The 13,814-nt window shown below is 45.4% G+C and overlaps 1 protein-coding gene across 1 annotated transcript in view; it reads right to left on the bottom strand.

Annotated features, from left to right (window-relative positions):
• The window catches only part of LOC140479081 (vitamin K-dependent protein C-like), a 51,735-nt gene that overhangs the window by 21,838 nt on the left and 16,083 nt on the right, over positions 1-13,814 (bottom strand). Inside the window, exons 2-4 of the mRNA XM_072572937.1 lie at positions 13,609-13,690; positions 12,630-12,790; positions 8,201-8,225 (exon numbers count right to left, since the gene is read on the bottom strand). Of these exons, the coding sequence (XP_072429038.1) occupies positions 8,201-8,225; positions 12,630-12,790; positions 13,609-13,675 (253 nt within the window). The 5' untranslated portion in view covers positions 13,676-13,690. The remainder of the gene's footprint in view (positions 1-8,200; positions 8,226-12,629; positions 12,791-13,608; positions 13,691-13,814) is intronic.

Raw genomic sequence — 13,814 nt, 5'->3', positions numbered from 1 at the left:
ATCCTCTGCCATTTTCACCAACTCCAACACGACGCCACCACTAAACACATCTTCCCTTCCCTCCCCCTGTCTGCATTCTGCAGAGATCGTTCCCTCTGGGACAACCTAGCCCACTCCTCCATCACACCGAACACCTCTCCCATCACACACGGCACCTTCCCATCACACCGAACACCTCTCCCATCACACACGGCACCTTCCCATCCGAACACCTCTCCCATCACACACGGCATCTTCCCATGCAATCGCAGAAGGTGCAACACCTGCCCCTTTACCTCTTCCATGCTCACCATTCAAGGCCCCAAAGACTCATTTCAGGTTAAGCAGCGTTCCACTTGTAGCTCTTTCAATTTGGTCTATTGCATTCGTTGCAAAGCGACTGGGTGATCGCTTTGCTGAGCACCTCCGGTCTGTACGCAATCAGGTCCTGGACCTTCCCGTGGCTTGCCACTTCAACACACAATCCTACTCCCATGTCCACATGTCTGTCCTTGGCCTGCTGCAATGTTCCAGTGAAGCTCAACTCAAACTGGAGGAACAGCATCTCATCTTCCAACTAGGCACGTTACAGCCTGCCAGTCTCAACATTGAATTCAACAACTTCAGATGATTATCCCATCTCGACCCCTCTGTTTTCATTCTGCTCCGTATTTCATTTATTTTATTTATTTTTAATTTTTTTTTTACTGTTCTGTACCTCTTATTTCTCGATTGTCTCTCTTTCTCTCACTCCCCACTCTCTCATCACCTTTTTCCTCTCCTCTTCCCCCTTTGCTACCCTTCTTCCCTGTTTTCCATTTTACCTCTGCTTCACCCATCCCCCCCATTCCCCACATATTTTGTCACAGCACTGGCTTCAGCCTTGGTCACTCACAGCTCCTAATCTCCCTATAATCTCTCTATGCACTGTCATTATCACCTCTTTATTGCTACCTTTACTTCTGGAGCCATGACTCACCTTCTCTCAGCCTCATATAAATACTTCCCTATTTCTCCCTTTCTTTTAGCTTTGACAAAGGGTCAGTTAGACTCGAAAGGTCAGCTCTTTCTACTGCAAGTAGGAAGGCCACCCGACCAAGGAATGTAAAGAGGCCAAGAACTGTAATCTGTGTGGAGAGGCGGGCCACATGTACAAGGCCTGCCCAAGATGAGGGGCTGCCACCTATGCACAGATGGCTGGAGGTGGCATCACGAGCCGGGAACCGCATAAGACCAGCAAGGTACCACAAAACAGCAGGGGAACGGTGTCTGGGGGCACCCAGAAGGAAGGGCAGGCTGTAGCGGAGCAGACGGCAGACAGCGGGGAGATGCAGTAGCCGATCCAAACTCCTTCAAGACAGACGGAGGAAATGGAAAAGGAGGGAACAAAGGAGGCAGAGGATTAGATTACTGTCAAAAGCAGGAAGAGGAAACCTCGCCAGGCCCCCAAAGCCACCCAGCGAAGGAGGAAGCGACACCTACACGATGAGGATACAGGCAGCTCTTCCGATGGTGAGGACGGGCGCAAGGAGGGTCATCACCAGAGGAAGAAACAGAGCGCCGTGGGGAAAAAGGAGGGCAGCACCGCCCAAACAGGAAAAGACGATCCCTCTGAGGGGATGGGTAAAGACATCCCCCCATCCGGTGAGAATCACAAGGTACCCACTGCCCCACAGCTCCAGGTAACTGGGAGCAGCGGTCCTATGACAGCCCCGCTGTCAGATGGAGAACTGGACTGTGCGGACCCTGGGCCCAACCCGAAGACACCAGAGTGGGGAAATAGCCCCAGCGTGGAGCCGGACAGCTACCTCAGCCCTGGGGAGGGTCCAGCAGTTTGCCGTCACCACGGGGATGCACACAGCTACCCCAGAGAGGCAAGACCAGCAGCAAATGGACACTGGTAACCTCGTAAACTGTTAAAATGGGGATAAGAATTGCCAGCATCAATGTGCGTAGCATCAAATCGGCTACACGATGTGTATCTACGATGGTCTTCCTGGCCAACGTTAAAGCTGACGTCCTGTTTCTGCACCTCAGCAGCTACAGGAGATGGTCGAGCTTGTGGACCCATGGACCGTCAGTTTGGTCGGGGTGCAACGATAGCCATGTCTCCAGCCTGGGTATCCTGCTGCGAGGAAGTAACTTCACCATCTCCGAAGTTAAGGAGGTGGTGGGTGGGCACCTCCTCGTCACTGACGTCATGTACAGGAATGCTCCCCTGAGACTGATTAATGTGTACGCCCCAGTAGGTAAGAGTGAACGGTTGGCCATCTTGCAGCAGCTTCCACTGTTGCTGGCTACGTCCAGGCCGGTCATTCTGGCCGCAGACTCCAACTGTATCATTGATGCAAATGGATGGTTCAGCAGGGGGGATAGTAAACTGGATGCCACGTCCAGAGCCCTGATGGACACGGTAAAAGATGCCAAGCTGCACGATGTCTTCAGCACCCCTGCAGACGGAGCGCAGTATAGATACACCTGGTCACGGGCAGACGGGTCTATCCGCTCAAGGATAGATTACCTGTTTGTGTCCCGAACGCTCTCGGTCAGATCCACCGTCAAGCCGGTGTTCTTCTCTGACTACTGCCTCCTGCTGGCCAACTGTCACCTACAGGACGAGCAGCAGGCTGGTAAGGGAACATGGAAGCTGAACACAAAGCTGTTGACCCGGGGAAACATTGAGGAGCTCAAGAGGGACTACGCAGGTTGGAGAACTGTGAAGCCCCTCTTTGAATCCCCAGCGGACTGGTGGGAAACAGTAAAAGGGAAGATCAAGAGGTTCTTCATCCTCAAATGTGTTCAGGAGGCGAGAGAGAGGTGGGGAAAACTGTCCCAGCTCCAGGAAAGTATGCAGAACCTGCTCCTGCTGCAGACGATGGGGGTCGATGTCACAGAGGACCTCAAGGAGGTGAAGGGCCAGCAAGCCTCGCTCTTTGCGTCGGAGGCCTCCAAGATAATCTTCCGTTCCAGGGTCCGCTTGGTGGGACAGGACGAGACCTGCTCATGTTTCTTCTTCCAGAAGGTGCACAAAGAGAGCTCTGTGCTCAGCAGCTTTAAGGAAGAAGATGGCTCGATAACGTCATCTCAGGCTGATGTCATGAGGATCAGCAAATCCTTCTATACCAGTCTGTATGACGCGAAGCTGACCGACAGCGCAGCCTCCCAGTCATTCCTGTCCTCTATCATGGAGGTCTTAGACGATAGAACACGGGAGAGGCTGGACCAGCTGCTATCTCTGGACGAGCTGACCAAGGCCCTCGAGTCCTTCGAAAAGAATAAAACTCCCGGAAGCGACGGCTTACCGAATGAGCTCTATTCTGCTCTGTGGGACTTGATTGGCCAGGACCTGCTGGATGTGTATGTCAGTATGCTTTGGGCAGGTACCATGAGTGAATCCATGAGGAAAGGCATCATCATCCTCATCTACAAGCGGAAGGGGGAAAGGGAGGAACTCAGAAATTGGAGACTAATCTCACTGTTAAATGCGGATTACAAAATTCTGTCAAAGGTAATTGCCAACTGGGTCAGGTCTGCTCTGGGGTCGGTGATTCACCCTGACCAAACCTGTGTTGTGCCAGGCAGGAAGATCTCTGAGAGTCTCGCACTCCTCAGGGATACGATCGCCTATGTGCAGGACAGGGGGTTGGACACCTGCCTCATCAGCCTGGACCAGGAGAAAGCCTTTGACAGGATATTTCACATGTATATGAGAGATGTTCTCTCCAAAATGGGCTTTGGGGAGGGAATCTGCAATTGGATCAGACTGCTCTACACCAACATTGTCAATGCAGTCTCAATCAATGGGTGGGAATCAGATAGCTTCCCAGTCAGATCTGGAGTCAGGGCGGGCTGCCCTCTCTCTCCTGCCTTGTTTGTGTGCTGCATAGAGCCATTTGCCGAGTCCATCAGGAAGGATGTGAGCCTGAGAAGGGTGACTATTCCTGGCAGCGGGGCCCTGCAGGTTAAGGCCTCCCTGTACATGGATGACGTCGCCATTTTCTGCTCAGATCCGCTGTCCGTGTGCAGAGTCTTGTGCACATGAGACCAGTTTGAACGGGTCTCGGGGGCCAAGGTCAACCGAAGCAAGAGTGAGGCCATGCTCTTCGGGAACTGGGCCGAACAATCCGCGATCCCCTTAACCGTCAGGACCGACCACCTGAAGGTGCTGGGCATTTGGTTCGGGGTGGGGGGGGGCTGGGGCGTGCACCAAGTCTTGAGAGCAGAGAAGCGTATCAGCAAAGTGAGGCAGAAACTGGGCAGATGGAAGCTACGGTCGCTCTCCATTGTGGGAAAAAACCTGGTCATCAGGTGTGAGGCACTGTCATTGCTGTGATACGTGGCACAGGTCTGGCCTATTCCCAGAACCTGTGCCACTGCAGTCACCCGGGCCATCTTCCAATTTATATGGAAATCAAAGATGGACCGGGTCCAAAGAGACTCAATGTATAAAGATCTGGGCAACAGGGGAAACGATACACCCAATGCCACCCTCACCCTGATGGCTACCTTTGTGTGTGGCTGCATCAAGCTGTGTGTGGATCCCCGGTACGCAAACACCAAGTGTCACTACGTACTGAGGTTCTACCTGTCCCTGGTGTTGCGAAGGATGGGCCTGGCCTTGCTGCAGTGGAATGCTCCGAGTAGTTGGACCATTCCGTATCACCTGTCCTTCGTGGAGAAGTTTATGAAGGAAAACACCTTTGACCACAAGTCCATCAGGAAGTGGTCAGCACGTAGTGTCCTTGAGACCCTTCGGGAAAAGGAGAGGGCGGATCCTGTCGAGCGGTTCCCTGAGCAGACTGTCAAAGCCATTTGGCAGAATGCCTCATCACCAGAACTTTCCAACAAGCACCAAGACGTTGCTTGGCTGGTGGTGAGAAGGGCTCTGCCTGGACTCTCCGATGCACCGCACGCTGCCCTTGAAGCGGCTGCATCAGGGACGAGACTGTCATACACCTCCTTCTGGAATGTGCCTATGCAGAAGAAGTCTGGAGATGAATGCAGTGGTGTTTGTCGAGGTTCGTCCCGAGCAGCGCCGTGACGCGGGACTCCGTGCTCTACGGTCTGTTCCCCGGGATGCACACCGAGACAAACATCAACTGCGCCTGGAGGATCATCAACTCAGTGAAGGACACTCTCTGGTCTGTCCGAAGCCTGTTGATCTTCCAGCTGAAGGAGCTGACCCTGACTGAGTGTTGCGGACTGGCACATTCCAAGGTCCAGGACTATGTGTTGAGGGACGCGCTGAAGCTTGGGGCAGCTGCCGCCAAAGCGCGGTGGGGAAAGACCACCGTGTAACATCTGCCAGCCAAAGAAGAACAGGGGGCCCACGCAGTCATTTGGGCTCTGCTGACGCCTCAGCTAAATACATAGATATACGATTGATAAACGTACGGACATGTACATACGAATGATAAATTCTGATCTCTGTATGCAATGAAATGGATATCCTCACCCAGCTGAATTCCTCTTTACATTTCAGTGATGGACAGGTAACATGGTTCATCAGAACCCTACAAAGGGAAGAACTAAAAGATGACTCGGTCTGGCCTTGAGGCAAGGATGACTGCGGGATATTGAAAATTTAACCCATGACGTTTTCAAGAACATCTCCACCTTGTACCAAATAGGAAAAAGGGACTTTGATTAAAGCCCCTAGTATCTCTAACAGCCCTGGGTGGCCCATGAGAAAGGCAAGTAGGGAGCAGACATTAACTACAGATCACAGGAAAACTGGATGGACTGTCATGACATTCAGCACTGTCATGACATTGGGAAGCCTACCCCCTGCAGCACTTACACAGCCAGCAGAATTACCAAGGATCTGACTGAAACCTGCAGAACAGCAGAGAATTAGTCTGCCAACTTTTCCACAGTCTGCAGCAAAGTGGAAGTCTGTCATCTTATCGTCTTACTGTCAGGTACTAGGCAATGCTGTAAATTCTGCTTTCTCTTTCTTGGCTGCCCAGAAAGACCCGCTGGAGGGAGGTCACGACACCATACCAGCCGAGTGGGTAATTGTGAAAAAGACCCACAAGGAACCATTAGGCAAGAGATGAGAAGGGTGATACCAGCACTGTCAAGGTCTGAGGAAAGGAGGCCTGGATTAATCTCTCCCACATCAACAGGCATCTCACAATGCAGCAGGACCAGAGATTGACTGACCACCATGTTGTCTGATATTGCTATTCTAGCTGTGCATGCTATTTTCTCCTTTATAAAGTACATTTGCCAACAGGCTGTTCTCCACCATCCCCAACTGCGAGCCATGTCCTCACATGCCCCTGCACCATCTAAGAGACGCAAGTGGTGTATTTGAGCGAGGACAGGATTGTGTGAATCTCTATGAGACATCTCAGTAGAATCAAAAGGGTGCAGGTTCAAGGCGGCAATAGAATCCCAAAATACAGTTCTTACAAGACTTGATGGGGATGGTCTTGTTCCATATGCTGAGGTACACACTGCTTGTAGCAAGGGCTAATAAGGTGTGGAAATGCAGTTTTGGGTTTGAAAGTGTTGCTTTTCAATTCAGATACTACAAAACCGTGGTTATACGAATGAATAAATGAAACTGTGCAAATTTGGATACTACAGTGTTAAAGTAAATACTGGGTTAGTAAAGGGTTATGAATGAATGAACAGTAACCTGGTATTGATGAATATAGTGAGTTGATGAATGAGATTAGAGTGGTGCTGCAAAAGCACAGCAGATCAGGCAGCATCTGAGGAGCGGGAGAATCAACATTTCGGGCAAAAGCCCTTCATCAGAATGAAGGGTTTTTGCCTGAAACGTTAATTTTCCTGGTTCTTGGGTGCTGCCTGACCTGCTGTGCTTTTCCAGCACCACTCTAATCTTGATTCTAATCTCCAGCATCTGCAGTCCTCACTTTCACCTTGAGCTGGTGAGTGAGTTAATAAAGATAACCTATAACACAATATCTCTCACTGTTAAGATTGTAAAATCACATAATCATTGTAAATGTAAGTATTTGATGAAAGCTTTTGCCTAATTAAAATAATTTGGCTTTCAGTTTTATTTAAGCAGCTGAGAAAGTAATTTCACAATATGCTTTGTGGCATTTTTTGATAATGTCATTTCACTCAGTTTCATTCCTCATATTCTAATCATATGATGCATCCTTATGTGGTGGAATGACAAATCTGTACAATACTAACACAGTTGAAAAACCTAATAATGACATTGCTGAGAACAGAAATAGTTCATTGGTAGGGAATTAGTACATCCTGCTCCCTGTTGAGAAGGAGCGGTCAGGAACAATGAGGTATGGCAAGTCACCTTGTGTTCTGTTGCTGTGCAGCTCAAAGAGCATTAAAAAGAGGAATATTGAAAGGAATTGGAGGTGAGTGGAAGAATGAGATTAGACTAGCTAACTCACAAAGAGAAAGTCATGGGGACTGACTTGATAGGGATGGCCTTTTCTTTGTTCTGGAACAGATGTTATTCTATTTGCATGTCAGCAGTGGCTCAGCAGGCAGTGCACTGATTACTAAATCAGAAGATTGTAGTTTCAAATCCTACCCCAGAGTTTGATCGCAAAGATCAAGACAGATTCGATTTGATGTACTGTTGTCACATGTACCAGAGTACAGTGGAAAGTCTTGTTTTGTGAGCAGTACAGGCAAATTATAGCAACAAAGACATAAAGATTACAGGATGTTTAGACAGAGCAAGGCATACGGGGTTAGGGCTGTATAGAAGATACACAAAGCAAGATCAACATTAGATTTGAAATTAGACCGGTCCATTTAGCAGTCTAATAACAGCAGGGAAGAAGCTCATCTTGAACCTGTTGGTACATGTGTTCAAACATCTGTATCCTCTGCCTGGCTGACACAGTAATGCAGTAGTGAGTGGGTGTTGGTTCAGATAGGTAACTAAAACCCCGTCTAACCCCTCGGTTGGATGTGAAAGATCTTATTCTGTGGAACACTGGTGAGTGTGGCAGATGCATCCAATATCTTGCCCTATCCCTCAGCCAACATCACAAAATGATTATCTGGTCATTTTCATATTAATGCTAGTGGAACCTTGCTGCAACTAAATTGGCTGTCACATGTCCTATGCTACAACAGTGACTGTGCTCCAAAATTACTTGAACGTCTATAAAGAATTTTGGGGCATTCTTAGTCTTTTTGTAATGATTTCTTTCCTTCTTATTGTTTCGCAGGGCTATAGATAGACAGAGAACAGCTTACTTACCAACATACTTGTTCCAAAATATTAGCTGTCAAAAAGAAGTACAAAAATGGTTAGATGCATCAACAGGAAGAGATTGCAATCTCAGATGTTGTAAAATGAAATAAAGTAGCCTCCACATTGCTTGGAAAGGAATGGGGGAAGCATTAGATTGTTAAAAGGAAAGCCCATTAGGTGGAAGAGTCCAGTCCTCTTTCTGTTGCATTATCCCACCTTGCACCATTTCACCATATTCCGAAATCCCCCTTTCTCATCATTATGTCTGCACCACCTTCCTGCCATATCCTTCAATCCAACATGTTGCACAATTTATGTTCCCTCGGATTTCGAACTCTCAAGGTCATTAACTTCTTTTGCAATTCCTGTAATAATTTTAAATATTATAACTGAATCACCACAAACTTCATTTATCCATTTCTTATAACCTCTGCACTCGGCATAACTTTAGCTGTGCTTTTTAATGGGGTTAAACTACTGTCAAGGAAATATGGAAAGTTATAATTTATGATTTTTTTTTCTCCTTTTGTATATACAACAAAACCCAGGTATGAATGGTACATCTATGACTCGAGCAGTAATCACTTTACTGTGATTAAAACTACTTGTCAAAAGATTAGCTTTTAATTCAATTTACAACGAAGACCAAATTATGCTTTTACAGGGTAAATGGCACACTGTTTACAAAATGTAAAATCTCATCCTGAGAGGTAAAGTCACCGTAGTTTTACCAGACATTAGGGCTGCTCTCTCTTTAGAGTGAAATGACCAGTAATGGTTTAACCTGAGGGTCACCAAACATCAGGTAACGGAAAAGGAAAGTCCTTCATGGTAACCTCAGCTGGTGCAGGATCGAAGCATGCTTTTGGATTACCCTGCACTGAAGACCAGCCATCCAACCAACTGAACTGCCCAACTCCCATGTACATTGCTGATGATCATATTGGTCAGACTAAATAGTAATTAAATTTATTTATGCATTTAAAATTAAACTTCCAGAGGTAAAATGGACAACAAGAATACACAAAAACAAATTCATTATTTAAAATCTTTTCTGGAAGTGATAGAGAAGTCAAATTCTTGATGGCCATTTCAAAAGTTTTTAATTGGCTTTTTGTTTGTTGTCATGTGGCTATGATTCTTCCCCCAAAGTCCAATCACACTACCTTGGTGAAGCCAAAGGATTGTGGGTAATGAAAAGGGTAATCAGATATATATTTTGCCAAACTTTTCCCATGTCAGATCAAAGTTCTTTTGTCCTTCAGCATGTTAATTTAAGAAATCTGACTGGACCTGAATAGATCCATAGAATTTTAACTGTTAATAACCTTCAACTTAAATGTGAACAGGAATCTCTTCAATATTGGAGGAACTGTTAATAGGCAAAGCCTGAAATAAGACCTACTGGGATTTTCTTTTTATACGAATCTCCTTCAGTGATTACAGCAATGATAGATAATGATTCCTGTCTACACAAGATAAATGTATCTATATCATTAGCTAAATAAATTTTACCACACTGGACTCTTGTCATAAGCAGCTAACTCATAAAAGCTAAACATATCTGTTTAATCCATGACTTCAAATGTTAAAAATAAGATACATGATGGACTAATCGATCTGAAATAAAAGCAAACTACAATGGAGATTGGAAATCTAAAATAAAATTTCAAGCACTTTCTATTTTGCTGTCAGGTTGTATGTTGGAAAAAGTGTATTGGCAGACGATGGGCGAACTTCAATTGAGATTTCTGAATGAAACACTCTGTCCTCATTAAAGTTGCACGATCTCCAAATCCTTGCCCTTCGTTTCCTATTTTATGTTCTGTTTCTTGTATTCTTCCTAGAATCTGTAGGTGGCTGGAATTTACAGTTCTGCATAATGCAGTGACAAGAAATCAGCACCTGAATCACCACACAGATATCTACTGTTTTAGTTTTGGATAGAATTTGTATTGTTGCTAGTGTTCACATTTTGACTACGACAATGAGTCCTTGGTGACAAATAGCAGGAGTTCTCCCCAGACTAATTATTCCAGTGAGAGTTTTGATTGGAAACAAGTACTTCTATCATACAACATAGAACATTACAGCACAGTACAGGCCCTTTAGCCCTCAATGTTGCCCCTCCCTGTGAAACCAATCTGAAGCCAATCTAACCTACATTATTCCATTCTCGTGCATGTGCCTATCCAATGACCATTTAAATGCCCATAAAGTTGGCGAGTCTACAACTGTTGCAAGCAGTGCGTTCCACACCCCTACAACTCTCTAAGTAAAGAAACTACCTCTGAGATCTGTCCAATATCTATCGCCCTTCAATTTGAAGCTATGGTCCCTCGTGCTAGCCATCGCCATCCTTGGGAAAAAGGGTCCCACTGTCCACCCTATCTAACCCTCTAATTATCTTATGTCTCAATTAAGTCACCACAAAATCCTTTTCTCTCGAACGAAAACAGCCTCAAGTCCCTCAAACTTTCCTCATAAGACCTTCCCTCCATACCAGGCGACATCCTAGTAAATCTCCTCTGACCCTTTCTAAAGCTTCTACATCCTTCCTATAATGCGGTGACCAGAACTGTACACAGTACTCCAAGTGTGGCCGCATCAGAGTTTTGTACAGCTGCAGTATGATGTCATGATTCTGAAACTCAATCCCTCTACTAATAAAAGCTAACACACTGTATGTCCTCTCAACAACCCTATCTACCTGGGTGGCAACTTTGAAGGATCTATGTACATGGACACTGCAATCGCTCTGTTCATCTACACTAACAAAAATCTTACCATTTGCCCATTACTCTTCATTCCTGTTACTCCTTCCAAAGTGAATCACCTCACAGTTTTCTGCATTAAACTCCATTTGCCATCTTTCAGCCCAGCTCGGCTTACCTATGTCCCTCTGTAACCCAATAAGGTTTGTGAGGCATGACCTACCCTTCACAAAACTGTGTTGAGTATCCCTAATCAACTTATTCCTCTCTAGATGATTATAAATCCTAGCTCTTATAACCTTTTCTTACACTTAACCCACAACCAAAGTAAGGCTCACTGGTCTATAATTACCAGGGTTGTCTCTACTTCCCTTCTTGAACAAGGGGACAGCATTTGCTATCCTCCAGTCTTCTGGCACTATTCCTCTAGACAACGATGACAAAGATTAAAGTCAAAGGCTCAACAATATCCTCCCCGACTTCTTAGCGAATCCAAGGACAAATCCCATCCAGCTCAGGAGATTTATCTATTTTCACACTTTCCAGAATTTCTAACACCTTCTCCTTGTGAACCTCAATCCCATCTAGTCCATTTGCCTGTTTCTCAGTATTCGACTCAACAAAATTATCTTTTTCCAGTGTGAATACTGACGAAAAATATTCATTTAGTGTTTCCCCTATCTCCTCTGACTCCGTGCACAACTTCCCACTACCGTCCTTGATTGCCCTAAGCTTACTCTACTCATTCTTTTATCCCTTACATACCTATAGAAAGCTTTAGGGTTTTCCCTGATCCTCTCCACCAACAACTTCTCACGTCCCCTCCTTGCTCGTCTTAGCTCTCTCTTTAGGTCTTTCCTGGCTACCTTCTAACTCTCAATCACCCTAACTTTACCCAGAGGTCCTGAGGCCAACTGCAGCAAGGTTATGGCTGCCTAAGGATCACGTAAGTCAGTGGCAGCTGTTGGAATACGATTTAGGTGCAGGAGGCAGGTGAGAGATGGAATCTCTGACATTACTGTTCTGATTCAGCACAATGGCTCAGTGGTTAGAACTACTGCCTCACAGTGCCAGGGACTTCAATTCAATTCCAGCCTTGGGTAACTGTGTAGAGTTTGCACATTCTCCCCATGTCTGTGTGGGTTTCTGCCGGGTGCTCTGGTTTCCTCCCGCTGTTCAAAGATTTTAAATGGATTGCACATGCTAAAATTGCCCTGTAGATAAGCAGGCTAGGTGGATTAGCCATAGTAAATGTGGGTTAAAGGGGGTGGCATGGGATAATATTCGGAAAGTTGGTGCAAACTTGAGAGGCTAAATGGCCTTCTTCTGCACTGTAGGAATTCTATGATTGGTCTGCTACTCATTTTCAAAAGCAGCATGCTTCCATTGTTAGTCTACTCTTAGCTATAGCTAGCCATAAATTACATGTCACTTGTAGATGGAGGTGCATGGTAGTCTTTGTTCTCACCAAATAAAAGATGACTTGTAAAATCCATTCTGAAGGAAACACTACAGCATTAAACTTTACTAATGTTTTGACACTGCTCTAATATTTGGACGGATATTAAATTAGGATTGGAGAAAGATTGATACCTTTCCTTTGGTCTTCTGTGTCATGAAAGCCCATGATTGAAATAGTGTAATATTAGGAAATTTTTAATAAAATGATCACTGTTGGTGTATCATGAATCAGTACACTGAGGAGACTGCAGAATACTCACAGTTTTATCCAACGAACTGTGAATCTCGTTTGCCTCTTCAAATACGCACTTTTCTTCAAAACATTCTCTTTCCAAATTTCCAGGTTTAACCTCTTCAAACATGAAATTAGCCCGTTTTCTAATTCTCAAGACATCACTGGCATCTTTTTCTCGTAAAAAGACTGAGAAATGAAATGAGGAATTGTCTTTAATAAACCGTTGCTTGTAGGACAGAGTAGAATTTGTACTGTGGATTGTTGCACCTATACCAGAGTATAGGGCCCAGACACTTAATGGCATCATTGGTAATGGTAAAGTCATTAAAACTGGTGACTCACAAGAGGCCAGAACTGGAGGAGTGCAGAGCTCTCCAAGGGTTGAGGGGGTTGGAGAAGATTGCAGAGTTAGGGAAGGGTCAGGCCATGTAGAGACTTGGAAACAAAAATGAGAATTTTACAATTGAAGTGGTGTCATTGAAGAAAAGTGAACACAGGGGTAATGAGTGAATGAGACTTTCTGCAAGTTAGGAAGCAGAGTTTTGGATAAACTGAAGTTTGTGTACGGTGCAAGATGGAAGGCCAGCCAGGAGAACATGGAAATGATCAAATCTAGAGATAATAGAAACAGTTGAGGCAGTGGCAGAGTTAAGCAATCTTACAAAGGTGGAAGTTGGTGATCTTGCTCGTTTGGAAGCTTATTTTGCGGGTTATTATGGTACCAAGGGAATGAACAACATCAAGACTATCTCTACCCAGTTCAGGGTGCCACTCGTACAAGAGCAATGTAGATTCACAAAAGGTCATTCTTCACCTGCATGAGGCCAATATGCCATTTGTCCCAAGATTGGGTACTGTGTGCACAAAGGCAGTGTGTAGTCCACACCTATGAATGCTCCCACTGTATCAAGACAATGTACCATTTGCATGAGGATAATTTGTTATCTATATTAAGAGTAAGTGCCATGTATGCAACACAATAAATATTAATATCTCACACTGACCTGAGGACCTGGACCCTTTCATATAACATGCAGCCATGAGAAATATTAAGCACCAGATCTTCTTCATTCTTCAAGCTCTCGCCTGCAATGGGAAAGGAATATGTCATGCGGTATGGGATAATAACTAATCAGGTAATGCCTTAAAGATTTCTGTCCTTGCTCTTCAATGTTTCAACAAATGTACCCATCTCTTCTGAACCTGTGCA

Source organism: Chiloscyllium punctatum, chromosome 6 (genome assembly GCF_047496795.1).
Source record: "Chiloscyllium punctatum isolate Juve2018m chromosome 6, sChiPun1.3, whole genome shotgun sequence".
NCBI classification, from domain to species: Eukaryota; Metazoa; Chordata; class Chondrichthyes; order Orectolobiformes; family Hemiscylliidae; genus Chiloscyllium; species Chiloscyllium punctatum.
This window is presented reverse-complemented; position numbering and strand designations above follow the sequence as displayed.